We start from the raw sequence: 18,578 nt of genomic DNA on the forward strand, positions 1-18,578 counted from the left end.
TCTAACCAACTAGAACAAGAAACTCAAGCATGCAATTCAACTTAATTAAACATAATTAATTCAACATTTTAGTCATAAAAACAACAACAATAACCAGCAGCAGCAACATCATCAAAAAGCATGCATTTCACTCAATATTTCATCATTTTTTTCATAATTTTAAAGAAGAAACCAAGAGAAGCTAACCTAGCTTGGAGAATGCTTAGATTGGGATGAGAATTCACTTAAAAATCAAGGAAGGAAATCAGCTTCATGCACCCATATGCCCAGCCGAAAATAGAGAGAAAAAGAGAGTGTTTTTCCTTTAAAATTTCTAACTTTGTGTTTTTTTTGTGAAAATGAATAAATGAAAACAAGCCACATATACTATTTAATTTCAGCCATAAATTAAATAACATAAACAATTAAATTCAAAGAATCAATTCACTAAAAGACAAAAAGTTATTGGGGCAAAAAGACCATTTTGCCCCTCCATACTAAAATAACATAAAAATCACTAAAGGGGTATTTTTGGGAAATTCTAAATTCCCGGCCATTCCCGACATTCCAAATGTCTAAAAACCCGTCCCAAACTAATAACATGCTAAGTTGTGATTTCTACTGAGCCAAACGCCGAGTTCCAAAATACCGGGCACCGGAAATGCAAAATATGAAAACTACTGAATAACATAACCATGCATTTCTGAATTCCATAAATAACAGTAATAAATTATTTAAATAGCTATAAATAATTTTATAATTAATCATAAACAACTGCTAATTTCCAAATTAACTAAGCGGGCTTTACATAAATAATTAAATTTAACTCTGATTTATTAATAAATAGAATTAAGTAAAGAGCATTGTCATCGAACATCAGAAGTGTCTAACACTCTTAAAACGTGTTGCTTTACGATTAGCTAGCGATACTCCCTAAAAACTATTATATTAAATTATATGAAATTCGATACTTAATTAGACCAATAGTCATATAGAGTACTTGGCACCATTGGTGCCTTTTAGCATTTCTCTTAAGTAAATTATTACATGACAATCTCTTATAAGTTCAGGTCACAAATTTTTATTTTTTAAACATTAATTTAAATATACCAATAAGAAAATATCAATTTACATTTACTACAATTTTAAAAATATAATTTAGTAGTATTATCACTAAAAATTAAATTTAAATATTTATTTACAACCAAAAATTAAATTTAATTAGATATTTATACCACAAATTACTTTTATTATTTTATTGGCAATGAGTGAAGATAGTGAGTGAGCACAAAACAAACAATTATGTACCGACCAAAATTTGTAATGGAAAAAACAATAATAGAGTAGAGAGGCGATTTTGGAAAACACTTTTTGTATTATTATTATTATTATTATTATTTTTAAACTACTATTATTATTAGTAATAGTATATGAATTGGTATGATGACTACAATTTGATCCATTCAGAGCCATCGATGAAGCTAAGTGTAATAAAAGGCTTGGCTTCTTCCTCGGTGAGCTCTCTTGACCATGCCACTCTTCCTGCATACCCTGCTCCTGGTCCTGTGCACTTGTATTGCCCATAAAACACAGTCCTGTAATATTAATATTTATATTCAAATTACAAACTCAAAAACTTCCAAACATATCAAATTAAAAGACCAAATCTTCATGGTGGAAAAGAAAAAAGAGTTAGGTAGCTTATTGTGGCTGGCTTTTGTAGATAGAGCCACCGTTTTTTTATTAAAAAAAATAAATAAAAAGAAGAAGGTTCGAGTTATCTTAGGTTAGGTGGACACATAGGATTTGAGGGTTTTTATATGGTGTTTTATGGTGCATTACACGTAGTTTTTGGAGTAGAAAAATGGGTAAAAGGACATTTTGTGTAGTCTGTCATGGTTAGGTCATGACTCCATCCATGTAATAATAAACCGCCCATTTTTTTATGAGTGTATCAAAATGCCCAATTGCCTTACTTTATAAATGTATAACTTACTTTTCAGTGAGTTTCAGCCAAAAACTATTACTAATATTAAAGAATAATACTATCTCAACAATAACAACAAGAGTATAATGACACTACTTCTTTTATCTTAATTATATACTAATTCCCTTTTTGATATTGAACTCCAATCAATCTAAGGTGTAGACTATAGTATAGAGTATCGTAGAACACTAGAACAAGTAAAGTAATAAAGGTATAGCTATATATAGAGTATACTTACATTTCACGACTAGGGTCACCCCAATTATACCAGCCCTTGGGAATGATAATGTTGTCCATATATGTATAAGCAAAGACAACAGTAGAGAAAGGACCCCATGCTCTCCCAAGGTAGAGAGCTCCTGAGCCCGTGACCCTACAGTTCACGAATGAGAACCCCGTGTCTTCCATTATGCTCTTTCTTCCCTGAGCTGTTAGAGCTCCAGTCAATAGTGCCACTGCGTGCACGTGACAACCCTGCAATTTTCATTGTAATTTTCTTCAATCAAATTCTCTCTCTCTCTAATTATCTTACATAACAATTAAAATATATAGAATTATATTAGAGATACTAGCTAGTATTTTGGTCCCACATATAAATGGACTACGCACTATACTCAATGGTGATCACTAATTTCTTTTTTCTATATCCATGCAATGTAATGATGGAATTCAACAAAAAGCTTATTTTAATTTATTATTATTATGTATATGTATGTATATGGCACTTATACCTACTCTACTCCACTTCTTGCAATGTCAATAACTGAAGACTTATTCTAACTCGTGAATTCATTGATTAAGGTGGTTATGTTTAGAAGTTATAAATTATTATTACTTCAAAGAGAGAGAGGCCATTTCCAAAGATGAAGTCGACAGAGCCTTCTATGTAACAATCTTTGTAGTAATGCCTGCCAAATTGATCATAGAGGGTATCTTGTGCTCCCAAGAATTTGCATCCCAAGAAGGTTGCTGTGTCTGCCGATATTCTAAATGCAACTGCTTGTTTCCCAATGGCTCCTGGTGCTGGCACTGGTGTAGTGTTCTGTTTCCACATTTTAATTATACAATTTGAATTACAAAAGTCCAACAACAAATATAATAAATTTAACTAAATTACAGTCCTTAGCTGTCATGTGATTAAATATATATTATGCATGTATAATATTACCTTGAAAGTAATGTTTTTGGCAATGAAATAAGGAGAATTGACAGCAAAAGTTGCAGAAGCAAAGGTCCCCATGGGCTGGCCTCTTGGTCCTGGTGTTTGAGCAGTGTCTCCCCATTGAACAATTGTTTTGTCTGCTCCTGCTCCTTCTATGGTAATAAACGATTTAAATTGTGGTATATTCACTTTCTCCCTGAAAATTTACTACATTTTTTTTAGTCATGTCCACAATTCATACACAAAAAATAATAAAGTAATCTATGTAGTCAGAGGACGAATTCCAAAGATCTTTTCTTTTTTATACAAGGAAAATAAAAACCAGAACGTAACAAGTAATCACATTGAACAAAACGAGCATATTGTTGAATATAGACAAAACCCGAAATCCAGAGCTGAGTAGAAAGAACAGAATAAATACCAATATGAGCAGAGCCAAAAGAAAAATACAAACAGAGTAAACGACAGAGTTCATGTGAGAAACTTTCTCTCTCTCTCTCTCTTTAAAAATAAATAAATAAATAGTGTTAGAACTCACGTGTAAACTCCTGCATGGACCTTAATGACTACTCTGACGAGATTGATGAAGGGAAGAGAATCAATGGCGTCTTGAATCGAGGTGAAGTCTCCGGCGGCCTGATTCTTGGCTACATGTAGTGTAAAAGAAGGGAAGAGCTTGTTCTTTGCTGCTCTGAAAATTGAATGTTTAAGGTGACCAACAAACTTGATCCACTTCATGAATTGCTGCTCTGAGAATTGGGTTTTAGTCATATTCGAAGGTAGTGGCTTGTAAGTTGGTTTTTTTGGTCGAATTCCCTTGGTATGGCTTAGTGTTTGGACACAATTTAAGAGAAAAAGAATGACAATGAAATATAACATTCTATGGATTTTAGACATTTTTGAAGGAGAGAGAGAGAGAGAGAGAGAGAGAGAGAGAGAGAGAGAGAGAGAGAGAGAGAGAGAGAGAGAGAGAGAGAGAGAGAGAGAAGGAATGGAAGAGAGTTAAGAGGGAATTTGATCAAGTGGCAACTCTCTTCTCATGGTTTATATAAAGAGTTAGTTTGTACTTGTGGTGTGTTTAGTTGGAAAGTGATGCTGATTTGGAGAACCAACAAACAGAGAAAGTAGTCACGGGTATTTCTGAACAGAGAGAAAATAAGGGAAACAATCTAAGCCACAAGAGATGATGCACTTTTTGCTTATTAAAACCTTGTTTATAATGCACTTTCCACTTTTTAGTTGTTCTTACTTCCTTGGTCTTGTTAGTATTGCCCGTGAGTCTTCTCTCTTTTCTGTTTGTGTGTGATTTTTTCTGAATAAATATTCCTGTGAAGATACTAGCTAGTACTACTATATATGTTTATGTTTCAGCAATTATATACTTAATAATATAATAAGAATATTACCTACTTCTTTTCTTTCCATCATGACATCTCTCAACTTAACTTGATCTCAAAAACAAATCACAATCTGATCATTTTGAATGGTTGAGATTAGCTTGGCCTCTTCCATTTCCAAGCTACTAGTAGTTAATGATACGAAGACAACATAATAATAAACCAGGCCCACTTGCAGAGAACAAACAAAAAGAACCAGAAATTAGCAACATTGCTGTTCTCTCTTACCATATTCTACTTGTGTGGGGGGAATTTTGCTGATGTGAAAGAGATCCTACCATAAGGATTGATTGTTGTTATATGCCAAAATCTACTAAACAACTATTTGATGCAATTTATTATGGTGTCCTATTTACAGAGATGGCTGTAATTTGTTATTGCATCTTAATTATTTATTTAAATTTAAAATATTACAGTGTTATACATTGCAACATTTATTAAGTGTCGGACAATATATATTCATAAGAATTTATTGTTCTTCTCTTCTATTATTATAAATAATTCTTGAAATATTATATGTTGCATTCCAAACAGAGTATTCTGTATTAGTGTCAAATTGAGGAGCCCGTCACTCCTTTTAGGGTACAATGAAAAGTATAAATTTCAGGAAGATGAAAATAAAAAATATAAATATATAAAAACAAAAATGATAAATATTAATTGTATGGGACAAAAATAAATAGTTATAATTCTATAATTTAATTTCAATTTAGGGTGTTGGGTTCATCTTTTAAATCCAAAAAAAAAAAAAAGGTAGAATTTTTGTTTTTTACTTTTAAAAACAAAAATGTGTCTCATAATTAATTTTATAATTAATTTTGTAAAGTTTCATATATATTTATTTTATTATAGAAGTAAGGTGAAAGAAAGTGGGTTGGAATCAGGGTTTGGGGTTTAGGTCCGGGCAAGAGGTTGGGATCCTGGGAAGGAGTCAGGCAATTAAGGTCGGAGTCTAGGGTTAGAGCTGGGGTTGAGGCCTTGGGTCCGATACAACCCCGAGAGTATGGGTCCGATCCAGAGTTCGGGTCCAATAGCTGGTGGTCAGGTCAGGTGCCAAGTTCTTTAAAATTTCACCAAAATTCTACTTTTTTAAAATTTTAATATATTTTATTTATTTTCGTAAAAAATATTTAATTCATTTCAAACATATAATATTACTATGTATATATATCCTCATATAAAAAAGTAAAATTAAAACCTCGAACAATTAATAAAATATGTTTAGTAATGAATTGTATTCTGTAAATATAGAGCATAAATAGTGAATTTTAAAAAGTTTTAAAATAGAGAAATAATTTAAAGTATACTGATTTAGCGTGTTATTGGTTTAGTTATTTAAATATTTTAAATATGACTTTCTTAATGTGCTAATATGTATATATATATATATATATATATTTGAAAAAGAACAAAAATATTTAATTACAAGGCACAAAACCTAAAAGGTCATAAAGCACAAAGAAGAGCTCAAAATCAAACAATTATATTTATATCCATACGGAGTCCCAACCAATGGTAAGGAATGAGACCTAACTAAAACAAGCGTCCTCTTTGCTAAAAATGAGCAATAGTATTTAAAGACCTACTACTAGGGGTGTTCGCGGTGCGGGTGGTGCAGTTTTTAACCATTTTTTCAAACCAACCCGCACATGCAGTTTTTCTAATTCTCCAAACCCGCACCGCGATACTAAAAAACCGCAAAAACTGCACCGCAAAAAATGATGCGGTGCGGTGCGGTTTCTGCGGTTTGAACTATTACAATTTTTTTTTTTAAATCATCATAAAATAATTAAACTATAATTAATATAATTATTCTAAAACACTTAAGAAAATACAACAAACTTAAGCCTAATAAAAGTTATAACAACAACAATAAGTCAACAATCTTTTTAAAGTTTTAACAACACACCTAAATCAAAATAACAAACTTGAAACTAATTAAATTCCAACAACAATATAAATGTACAACTAACATACTTGAGCAATAGATTAAAAATAAAACAAACACAAACTTCCAACTCCAAATTTCAATGTATGGGCTTGGGTTTGCTGCTAAGAAGAGACGGTTTGTGAAGAGTTATAGATTTTGCCCTAAGATTTATGGGCTTGGGTTGGGCTCATATGTATGGGCTTAATTAAATAAATATAAAAAATTAAAATTTAAAAGATGTGGTGCGGTGTCGTTTGAATCGCGGTTTAATAATTCAAAACCGCAAACCACACCGCACCGCGCGGTTTGGGAAAAATTCAAACCACAACCGCACTGCGAAGAATTTCAAACCACATTTTTTTTGCGGTGCGGGCGGTTTGAGCGATTTGAGCGGTTTGATGTACACCCCTACAATGAGAAAATGATAAACTAAGGAGAGATTTCATTAGGAACATAAGATATTTCATTAAGCACAGTACCAAACTCATTATAACGAATATCATGACCATTGACCGTTAAGACCAAACGAAGGCAATCAAAAAGCAAGAATATTTTGAAGCCCAACCGAAGGTAAAAGAAAAGACCATGAAACAACAACATCGCCTCGACAACATGGGGCTCGAAAGGGCCAGACAAAGAAAACACACCAGAAAACAACATTACCTCGTTAGAGTCCAAAGCAACCATTCCCGTTCCCATTTTCAAATCCTCAACACAAAATCCAGCATCAACAAAAAGATTAACATCACCCAATGCCAACTCTCCAATGGTGACAGAAGTAGCTATCGGCTCCAAATAAGTAGATGGTTTACCAATGCTCGAAGAACCACCACTTTAAGCGTCTTGATAGATCCACAGATAATTAATGGCCTAAGAACTAACCATATTATCTAGAACTAATGGCTATGAACAAAAATATTGTGCTTATACTAAATACACCAATAAAGAGATATAAACTCCCCTAATTCCTATTAATTCAAAATATACATACAGCTCAATAGGAATTCATAGAAGCAAGAAGCATCTTTTAAGGAATCAAGACCTTTAACAACTCACTCAGAACGATTTTTTTTTTTTGATGAAATTTCAACTTCATTAAATCAACTTTACGAGTACAAAATGTCTAGAATAGAAAGCTTGGAGCATTAGACTCAGAAATAAGACGACCAGAGAGAGACCGTGACATTCTAGCAACAGCATGTGCTAGACGGTTTGCTGATCGTTTAACAAAACGTATTTTAACAAAAGGCAAAGAAAGCAAAAGTGAAATGCAATCTTGAACTAAATTCCCAAACACAGAAGAGAGAGGTGAGCGGCACCGGATAGCTTGGATGGAAACTAAGCTGTCTGACTCCAACTCAACATGTTGCCATCCTTGTCGTTTGATCCAGCTTAGAGCCTCCTTGATTCCCATGACTTCCACAACCTCAGGCGAAAGCTCCATTAAAACAATGAGCTTGAGCAACAATAAGAGAACCAGTGTCATTCCTTGCAACCATACCATAGCCATACTGGTTATCGCTAGTGAAAAGTGCAGCATCAACGTTGATCTTGATTGTATTTATATCAGGTTTAGTCCAAAGCTCAGTTCCGTCATCACAATTACCAGAGTAAATATGAGACAGAGAGTTGTTATCTTGAGCTTTTCGCCAGTGATCAAGAGCAATACGAGCTGATGTTACCACATTTGCAATAGTGAGGACCTTGTCCTTCCAAACAATGGAATTCCTTGCTTTCCATAAGGACCAACAGACCATAGAGAGAGAACACACACGGTCTTCATCAAGAATAGTAAAAAGACTATCCAACCAACTGGCAAAGGAATGATCTAAGTAGACTCCGGCTGGCAAACCAATGTGATTCCAACAAGAAGTAGCAAAGCTACACGACAGAAGAATATGAGAAACAGTTTCAGGAGAAGCATGACAGACCGGGCACAGTGAGGGAATGTCTACATGCTTCGTTCTGAGGTTGACGCAAGTCGGAAGTGTTCCAGCAGCAGCACGCCAAAGAAAATTGCGAACCTTTGGTGGGATCTTCAATTGCCATAGTTTGTGCCAAAAGCCAGAGTTGTTGCTGCCTGTTCTAGGATTTTTAGAGTCTTGAAGTAGTTGATAAGCACTTTTAACCGAAAAATGGCCAGAGCTTTCTTTGGACCAAGACCAGAAATCAGAAGAAGCAGAAAAACTGAGGGGAATACTTAGAATAAGATTAGCATCCCGGTTGTTGAACATGTCCCGAACTAGCTCAATATCCCAATTACGCTCCTCAAGCATGAAAAGAGAGCTAACATTGTGGCCAAGGAGACCCACATGGGATGAAGTGATGTACGGGTTATCAGGGTCAGGAAGCCAAGGTTGATGCAGAATAGGAGTAGATAACCCAGTACCAATGGTTCGTCTAGCACCACGGCGAACTAGATCCTTAGCACTCCATATGCTACGCCACACATAGCTGGGATTACGCCCCAAATCAGCTGAGAGAAAGTCATCATAAGGAAAATACCGCGCTTTATAGACTTTAGAAACAAGAGAGTCCGGATGGCAAAGAAATCTCCACCCTTGCTTGGCAAGCATAGCTAGATTAAAATCATGGAGAAGACGGAAGCCTAACCCACCCTCATCCTTAGGAAGCGAAAGGCGATCCCAGTTCATCCAAATGATACCATTACCCTTGCTGCTTGAAGTTTTCCACCGTAAACTTGAGCCATCAATTTTTCAATCTCATCACAAGTGCCAAGAGGAATGAGGAAAACACTCATTGCATATGTAGGAAGCGATTGAACCACAGTCTTCAAGAGAATTTCCTTACCTGCCCCAGAGAGCAGTTTACCAGACCAACTATTAATTCTATTCAAGACTTTATTTTTTAGAAAGCCAAGAATAGCATTTTTATTCCGTCCGATAATGTTGGGAAGACCCAAATAAAGACTATTTTCAGAAGCTTCAGGCATATGTAGGATAGAGCAGATATCTTGGCGGAGCTGATGGTTGACATTTGGACTAAAGAAGACTGATGATTTCGCAAAATTGATTTGTTGTCCAGATGCACATTCGAATCGTCGGAGAAGAGACATAATACTACCAGCAGAGCCATTGTTAGCTTGACAAAAAACATAGCTATCATCAGCAAATAGCATATGAGATATCACAGGAGCACCTTGACAGACACGGCAGCCTTGGAGTAATCGGTCTCGTTCAAACCGAGATATTAGAGCAGAAAATCCTTCGGCACAAATGATAAATAAATAGGTGGAGAGCGGGTCACCTTGTCGAATACCCCTTGTTGGAGAGATTGGCCCCATGACATGGCCACTATGGAAGATAGAGTATTGCACAGTAGAGACACAAGCCATAATCAAGTTGACCCATCGTTGATCGAAGCCCATTTGAACCATAACAGCACGTAAATATCCCCATTCAACCCAGTCGTATGCTTTGCTCATATCAAGTTTTAGCGCCATATAGCCCTTCTTTCCATGGACTTTTCTTTTGAGATAATGCATCACTTCAAAGGCAATCATAATATTGTCTGAAATAAGACGCCCAGGTATGAAAGCACTTTGAGTGGGTGAAATAATCTGATCAATGATAAGCTTCATTCGATTAGCAAGAACTTTCGCAATCACCTTATAGGAAACATTACACAAAGCAATGGGACGAAGGTCATTCATGGTAGTAGGAGACTTCTTTTTAGGGATCAATACTGATTTGTGTCATTCAAATTACAAGGAAAAGTACTCCGACTCAAAGAAATTACAAGCGGCGGCAACAAGGTCGGGGCCTACTATATCCCAATGTTTTTGAAAAATCCGGGTCCCATACCGTCAGGCCCCGGAGCTTTGTCGGGGTGCATCTGAAAAAGGGCTGTCCGAACCTCATCACTTGAAATCGGCTTCAACAGATCAGCATTGTGAGCATCAGTAATAGAGCATGAAATACCGCTTACAACCTGATTCCAATCAACATCACCAGCTAAGTAAATATGTTTGTAGTAATCAACAATTACCTCCTCAAGGCCACCGCTCCATGATTGCCCAACACCCGAAGCATCTTGAAGAGATTGAATATTATTACTGCGTTTACGGGCACTAGCCATGGCATGAAAGAACTTTGAATTTTTATCCCCACTATGAAGCCAAAATTGTTTTGACCTTTGCTTCCAATATAGCTCTTGTTGTGCAAGAATTTCAAAGTAGTTATTTTGCTCATGGCCGAAACTAGTAATAGATGAAGGATCGGTTTTACCTTTCAAAGAAGAGAGTTTGGCTTTGCTCTGTCGAATTCTTTTCTTGAAATCAGAGGTTAAGCTTCTCCCCCAATCGCCAAGAAGTTTGCTGCATATGTTGATCTTTTCTTGAAGTGGCAGATGCGTATTCGAATCCCAGCAGGATTGAACAATTTGAGCACACATAGGTTCCCTTGTCCAGGCATTTTCAAAGCGAAAAAGATGAGCAGTAGCAGTCGAAATTGTAGGAGCAGGCTCAAGAAATATAGGTGTGTGATCAGAAGAAGAGACATCACCATTAGTAAGGACTGCATTTGGAAATGTGTCAAGCCAGGGATGAGTGACCAGTGCCTTGTCGAGACGAATCTCAACCCGGGGCTTTCGAGATCCCCTTGCCACGTTCCCAGGTGTAGGGATGACCTTTTAGCTCCATATCCACCAAATCGCAGCTTTGTAAAACATGTTGAAAACCTTCTATGAGTGAAGAAGGGTAAGGTCTGCCTCCCCTTTTTTCATTTTGATTACCAACATTATTTATATCTCCTATGATACACCAAGGAAGTTGAGATTCAGTAGAGAGAGTGGTGATTAATTGCCAAGATTTGAATCGAGACTTCGATTAGGCTCGCCGTAGAAACCAGTTAAACGCCATGGAGGAAGATTGGGAGAGGCGACTTCAATATCAATATGACTATTAGAGAAGCCCAGTAATCGCACACCATCACTGGAACGCCACAACATTGCAATACCACCCTTGTGACCTTGGACATCAACACAGTAGGCTCCTTCAAAGCCCAGTTTAATTCTAAGCCTTTCAATAGTATCTTTTCTACACAAAGTCTCACACAAGAAAAGAAAGTTGGGTTTCTTTTGAACAACAATGTTCTCTAGGAATTGTCGGGCCCGTGGGTTCCCAAGCCCACGGCAATTCCAACTTAGAGTACTCATAACGATTGGTGGGCCTGGACACCAGAACCCACCATATTCAAGTTTTTTGACCCAGGTTGGACCGTAGCAGCAAGAGGCCCAATAGCTTTTTCTGTAGCAAATCGTTTCCTTTTTAATTCAGCTTGAGACAACTCTTCATCAGCCTGCTCATCATCATAAAGAATAATCCCTTTATTCTTGCCGCTTGTTTGGGAAATATCTGTGGAAATCCCTCTAACCGTGGGATTTGTTGAATTACCATAATTAACTCCTGCATCAGTGGAGTTCACACCAGGGGAGTTCACACCAGCCGAATTGCCCATGGAAGCTTTACCAGAACGCAGGTATGGTGATGCTGTGAAATTCTGATGACGTCGAGGGAGGGCCTTCATGCCTATACCATATGGTTTAACAATCAAGTGTGGAGGAGTATCAAAAAGACGGGGACAAGATCGCTCAGAATGTCCCATCTTTCCACAAATAAAGCAGAAAGTTGGGACATTTTCATATTTAAAAGCTGCATAAAAAATATTCCCATCCCGCTTTCGAAACTTCATGCGCCGTTTCAAGGGAAGATCAAGAGAAACAGTGACACGAATTCGAAGAAACTCTCTCCAGACCCCGGTGAAGTTGTTCGGATCTGATTCTAGGAAAGAACCAATGTAATTGCCAGCATCTTTTGCAACTTTCATTGTCATAAAACCGGACTGCAGATCGTGGATTTGAATCCACATATCAAGTGTATTAAGGCTTATAGTTCTGGGGTTATCGCCATCATTTAGACGGGAAATAATTAGTTGCTTGCGATCGTAAGTCCATGGACTACCCGAGATTACCCGCTGTATGTCCAACTCATGATAAAATTGAAGCAGAAAACGATTTTGATCCAACTGTTTGGCATACATCCCCTTGCCGAGTTTCCAGAGATCAGCCATAACATTTTGGAAGATACGAAAATCAGAAATCTTACTGTGAGCGATCGACCAAACTGTGCACCATCTGGTATCAATGGCCAGATCGTCTTCTGCATCAGGTTCCTCATAAAAGGTTTCGTCTGCTTCCTCTTCTTCCAATTGTATGTCTTTCCATCGCTCCTCAATATTCCCCATGTCAGTACTACTGGATGCCATGAGGGGAACAAAACAAAACGAACGAAACCAATGCAAAACAGGACAAAACGATTTGCACCCAAAAAACAGAGCAGGACAAAAAACAGAGCAGGACAAAAACTCACTCAAAAAAGAGAGACTGACTGTTCACTCAAAAAAGAGAGACACTCAGAACGAATTAAGTTAAGCTAAGAACATAACTAAAGTGTATGAGTGGTAGTCTCATTGTTCTCAAAACAAATAGGATAACTATTGTAAACATGAAGACCATGACGGGTCAAATTGATATAGGCCTGCAAAAAATGTAAACTTGCTTTCAAAGTAAATTTTTTTATTTTGGGGGGAAAATTGAGGTCCCAAAGAAGCTTCTATCGACAGGAGGAACCAGAAGAAGTTGATTCTTAGAGCTTGAGTAAGTTAGTAACCTCTTAACAGTATACATCTCATTATCACTAAGGCATTTAGTTGGGAGGAATAAAAATATAAGAATAGGAATGAGAATAGGAATAGGAATAGGAATGGAATAAAATTTAAAATGCATAAAAAAATTGATAAAAAAATCATTAAATTTTTTTTTACATAATACATTGGAATGGTCATTACTTTTTTTTTTAAAAAAAAATGGAATAGTCATTCCACCAAAATAATGGAAAGAGCATTTCATTGGAATGTCATTCCAATACTTTAAAATGCAACCAAACAAATAAATGGAATGAAAATTATTTCCTTTCCATTCTATTCTATTTCATTACTTCCAACCAAACGGCATCAAAGTGTCAAATAAATAAATAAATAAAAATAATTGTGTTTGAAATTGCACTAATGCCTTTTGAAATATATATCCATTAGCCGAAAATAGCAAACACCATAGAAGTACTTTATTATGACTATTATTATTTTCTCTTAGTTTTTTCAAACAATAGCTTTTGATTGAATAAAGATCAATATCTATAACACCATTTTGTGCTTTTTGTAAACGTGTCATTCCATTTTCTTGCTTTCTTGACGTGCTTCACTCACCCCCACCACCACCGTCCACCACAGGCACCATAGCTTCTGTTGGCACAATAAAAAAAGTTCGTAATTATTTGACTGAAAAGCAAATCCACGTGTTGAATTCCCATTGACATAACAAATTGGCAGCTAGATAAGTTAATCTTGATATGAATTTATCATTGTATACCTATCTAATCTTGGCTTCATGGAATGATTTGGTTTTACTTATTAGGCCATTTTGGAAGGACTTAACCAAAAATGTCAATAAAGTATTAAACCAATAATGGTCTTAATATTGGTTCCCGTGAGTAAAGAAAATCCAAACAGAATCAAGCAGGTGGTCAATCAAACCAGCTGGACCAGTGAGTTTAAACCACATGATGAGCTATCTGTTAAATTTATTCCCAGATGAGATGTATCATCCATTTCTTTTTTTTATATGTACCTAATATTTTTTGCTCTAAAACTAGAGAATTATTGTGCTCAAAAGGAAACAAACAAAGAAAGAGTGTAGATAGATATAGTGGGATTTTTCATTCTCATTCTCATTCTATCCTAACCAGATACAGAAACCACAAAATCACAGATGAAACCAAGACAACGAGATACAAGTCACTAAGTTAGTCCCAAGAAAATTTAAGCATGCATGTTAGTTTACATCAAAGTTAGATTTTTATTGAAAAAGAACTGCCCTTGTCTTTTTAGTAACCTAAACTTCACGGAAAAGGTTTATATAAAAAGCTAGTATAAGACAATGATAAATTCAAACGAAAACGATTTATTACATTTTCTTAAAAAAAAAAAAAAATTATGTCTCTTTCTAAATAGTTAATTTAATATGTTATACAAATAACTTCCTTTATCTTCTTAAATATTCTATGTTGGATCCCATCTCCTTTCTATCATTATGGTATAAATTTTGAAGCTTGGAACAAATGTACCTTGTTTTATGTTAAATTAATAACTAACCAATAATTTTTGGACATGTATTATTATTATTAAGCTATCATGACATCATTATCATATCATATTATCCAAAAAAGAACCGACTTTAACTTAACTAGCAAAAATAGCATAAGCATTAAGCAATGTCTCTTTCGTTTACTTCCATGGATTTTCAGAGCTGGTTTTGTTACTAAAACCAGTCATAAACTGTAGTATAATCTCAATAAAAGAGACACAAAAGCCATAACACTGATCACATAAACTATTTATATATCTATATATCTATATAAATATGTTGATTGGAAAAACCAAAAAAATAATGCTTAAAACAGCAACTTTTATAGCCATAGTCAGCTCCTTCGTCTTCTACCTCCTCTCACCGGTTCCCAAATCCACATACCATTCCCTCTACACTTCCTTATCTGATAATGCATCCATATCCCACCACCTATACACCCTCACGCGCCGCCCCCACATCGCCGGCTCAGCCGCCAACGCCGAAGCCGCCGCCTACGTCTATTCCATCTTCACCTCCTCCGACATTCCCACCCACATAACCTCCTACCGCGTCGCCCTGAGCTACCCCGTTTCGCGTTCACTGAAGTTGATCCCTCCGCCGCCGGATCCGCCCCACGAGTTCGAGCTCCGACAGGAAGTCTACGACGAAGACCCTTACGCCGACGCGGCTAAAGAAGTCGTTCCCACGTTCCACGCCTACGCCAAGTCCGGCACTGCCGTCGGGCCGGTGGTCTACGTAAACTACGGACGCGTGGAAGACTACGCGACGCTGAGGGAGATGGGTGTGAGCGTGAACGGCTCCGTAGTCTTGGCAAGGTATGGAGAAATATTCAGAGGTGATATTATTCGTAACGCGTACAAGGCTGGGGCGATTGGGGCGTTAGTTTATACTGATAGGAAGGACTACGGCGGCGGCGGCGGTGGAGCTCGGTGGATGCCGCCAAGTGGGGTCCAGATGGGTACTACTTATAATGCGCTTGGGGATCCTACCACGCCTGGGTGGGCGAGTACAGAGGAATGTGAAAGGATTTCGGAGACTGAGGTTGAGGAAAGTGGTGAAGTTCCGATGATACCTTCGCTGCCTGTGTCCGGTAAAGATGGTGAGTTGATACTTATGTCGATCGGTGGACAGGTGGCAAACGATGATTGGCAAGGGAGCGTTGACGCCCCTGTTTACAGAGTTGGACCTGGTCCGGGAATTGTGAACTTGAGTTACACAGTTGAGTAACTATTAATTATATACTGTTTTTTTTTTTTTTTGGTATGGAATTGGTGAGTGAATTGGAGTGTGGGGTATGCAATTTTTCAGGGGGAGCTTGTGATTGGGACAATTGAGAATGTTATTGGTGTGATTGAAGGAGCAGAAGAGCCTGATCGGTATGTTTTTTATATTTGTTTTGACTTTTGTAAGAACTAGATAAAGTCAAACGACTTTGGTTTGATTTGAGACTTGAGTAGAGTTGGCTTAATTAGGAATTATTTTGTAGATTTGTGATTCTGGGTAATCATCGAGATGCCTGGACATTTGGTGCTGTTGATCCAAATAGTGGAACTGCAGCTTTACTAGAGGTTTGGGAACCCTATTCATCCTCCACACACATAAACTGGCCAAAGTGCTATAGTAGACATCACAATCTGTACTAAGTTTGATTCGTGTATAATGTAGATAGCTCAGAGACTAGGGAAGCTGCAAAAAAGAGGGTGGAAGCCTCGACGAACTATCATTTTGTGCAACTGGGATGCTGAGGAATTTGGCCTGGTCTCTCTCCCTCTCTCTGTGTTCACAACAGAAGAAATTCTTAGTATGTAATATAGTCTTGGTCAATAGCCAATTTACCAATGTTTATTTGCAGCTTGGATCAACTGAGTGGGTAGAAGAGAACAGGGAGTTGCTAGCTTCAAGAGCTGTGGCTTACTTGAATGTTGACTGTGCTGTATCTGAACCAATGTTCTATGCCTCTGCAACTCCACAGCTTGATGATTTACTCATACAAGCTACTCAGCAGGTAATCACATTAATACTACCAGACATGTGTACTACTCAGTTCTTAATGTTTGTTTATAAGTTTGAGAGTATCAATTTTTCTGTTTTTTTTTGTCCTGCAAATTATGAGACTAGTCCTCTATCATATCCTAAATTGAATTCTTTCCTTTGAAGGTTCAAGACCCAGATAACTCGTCGCGGACTGTGTACGATTTATGGCTAGCTTCAAGCAATCCTGTGAAGGTATGTAACTAACTTGCTAACTGCTTCATATTGGGTTCAGAAGAGATAAACTGCATGCCCCTGATATAAATTAAAAGAGTGAAGTATGACTGGGCACTGATTTCTCTATTGTTAACATAACAGTAGTAATTCAACTCTTGATCATTTTAGGTAATAGATGCCCTTTTACATGGTTTTCGTTTCATTGATCAAGTTCTAAAATCCTAATGGAAACTACCAACTCTTACAAAACTTGTTCTTGTCACACAAAAGATTGGGAGGTTAGGAGGAGGAGGGTCAGATTTCGCAGCTTTTGTTCAACACATAGGAATTCCAGCAACTATGATAGCTTTTGACAATGGTATGGACAATGTAATTTTTGACAGTTGTTCAACCGTGTAAACTTCAGTCTGAAATATAAATGACTTGAAAAATTGCAGGATTCCCTGTCTATCATTCATTGTACGATGACTATGTTTGGATGAAAAAGTTTGGGGACCCTATGTTTCAAAGGCATGTTGCAGGTCAGACATGAAAACACCTTAAATCCATCATATTATTATTGTTTTCACTTGTTGATCCATGAAAAAATTCCTTTCAATGCATAGAATTAAGAGAAAATATAACATTTTATTGTTGTATACTATGTTATTATTAAGTTTCGAGTAATATAAACACATCTGAAAATAGTTCTATTCATACTGAGAAACAGTGGCAAGTGTGTGGGGTTTGGTAGCTCTTTGGCTAGCAGACGCGGAGGTCTTGCCTTTCGATTATCTATCCTATGCTGAAGAGCTTCAGGTATAAATGGATTTAGCTAATGTAGCAAATTATGCATAAGATAAAGTATTTTGTTATAAAAGTTTTTAGCAAAATTATCATAATGAATTGAATTTCTGAACTCAGAAATACACAAAGGAATTGGAGATTGAGATCAAAGGTAACAAGGATATCAGCTTAACTCCTCTCTTCAAGTCAATAGAGGAGCTTAGAAAAGCTGCCACCATAATAAACAACCAGAAAAAGGTACTACCACTGCTTAAAGTTTTATGATAGTGCATAAAATGGGCATTGTCACGTATTGAAAATGTGATTTCTCTCAAGGCAGTGGTAGAAAACAAAGGTTGGAAATCCATTTGGAGGAAAGATCAATCCAAGCTGAGAGAGCTTAATGACAGACTCATGATGGCTGAACGAGCATTTACAGACCGAGATGGACTTTTAGAAAGGTCATGGTATAAGCATTTGGTAAGTTTCTTCTTTATTTGCTCTTTTCACATTTTCCAACTAGTGCATTTTACTTGAGAAAAGAATAACTTTGGTTGGCAATGGCAGGTTTATGGACCTTCCAAGTATGATGACTATGGATCTAAATCCTTTCCTGGCATTGATGATGCTGTTGAAATGGCAAACAAATTGAACACAGCTGAGTCTTGGAAACTAGCTCAACATGAAATTTGGAGGGTCTCCAGAGCTGTCAAGCAAGCCTCGCAGGTTCTTAACGGTGTACTCACATGAGAATGTATGCGTTTATATTGGGAGCATTTTTTCTCTTTTTGGTGAAATAGGAAACATGTTATGTATTATAAGATTTGTTTTATGTATTAGATTATGTAGTTAGACTTGGTTTGATGTATTTATACTTCTAATGATTAAAAACTTTCCAATGTCCACTCATTCCATCCCATCCATTGA

The 18,578-nt window shown here is 36.7% G+C and overlaps 2 protein-coding genes across 3 annotated transcripts; one reads left to right on the top strand and one right to left on the bottom strand.

Annotated features, from left to right (window-relative positions):
* Positions 1-1,249: 1,249 nt before the first annotated feature.
* LOC115704819 (probable pectinesterase 53) lies at positions 1,250-4,445 on the bottom strand. Its single transcript, XM_030632026.2, has 5 exons — positions 3,667-4,445; positions 3,135-3,324; positions 2,802-3,008; positions 2,205-2,440; positions 1,250-1,574 (listed from the first exon to the last, which is right to left on the bottom strand). Exons 1-5 carry the CDS (start codon positions 4,023-4,025, stop codon positions 1,427-1,429), a joined length of 1,140 nt encoding a protein of 379 aa, XP_030487886.1. The 5' UTR covers positions 4,026-4,445; the 3' UTR covers positions 1,250-1,426.
* Positions 4,446-14,741: 10,296 nt separating this feature from the next.
* LOC115708100 (probable glutamate carboxypeptidase LAMP1) lies at positions 14,742-18,570 on the top strand. Of its 2 annotated transcripts, XM_061112408.1 has the most exons (12): positions 14,746-15,896; positions 15,987-16,054; positions 16,165-16,246; positions 16,344-16,436; positions 16,531-16,683; positions 16,836-16,904; positions 17,157-17,244; positions 17,324-17,407; positions 17,596-17,684; positions 17,790-17,909; positions 17,988-18,131; positions 18,219-18,570. In XM_061112408.1, exons 1-12 carry the CDS (start codon positions 14,952-14,954, stop codon positions 18,399-18,401), a joined length of 2,118 nt encoding a protein of 705 aa, XP_060968391.1. In that variant the 5' UTR covers positions 14,746-14,951; the 3' UTR covers positions 18,402-18,570. The 2 variants fall into 2 exon arrangements, with proteins under 2 accessions (XP_060968398.1, XP_060968391.1); XM_061112415.1 differs by lacking the exon at positions 18,219-18,570 and having other exon boundaries at positions 14,742-15,896; positions 17,992-18,126.
* The last annotated feature ends 8 nt before the right edge of the window (positions 18,571-18,578 follow it).

Source organism: Cannabis sativa, chromosome 1, assembly GCF_029168945.1.
Source record: "Cannabis sativa cultivar Pink pepper isolate KNU-18-1 chromosome 1, ASM2916894v1, whole genome shotgun sequence".
NCBI classification, from domain to species: domain Eukaryota; kingdom Viridiplantae; phylum Streptophyta; class Magnoliopsida; order Rosales; family Cannabaceae; genus Cannabis; species Cannabis sativa.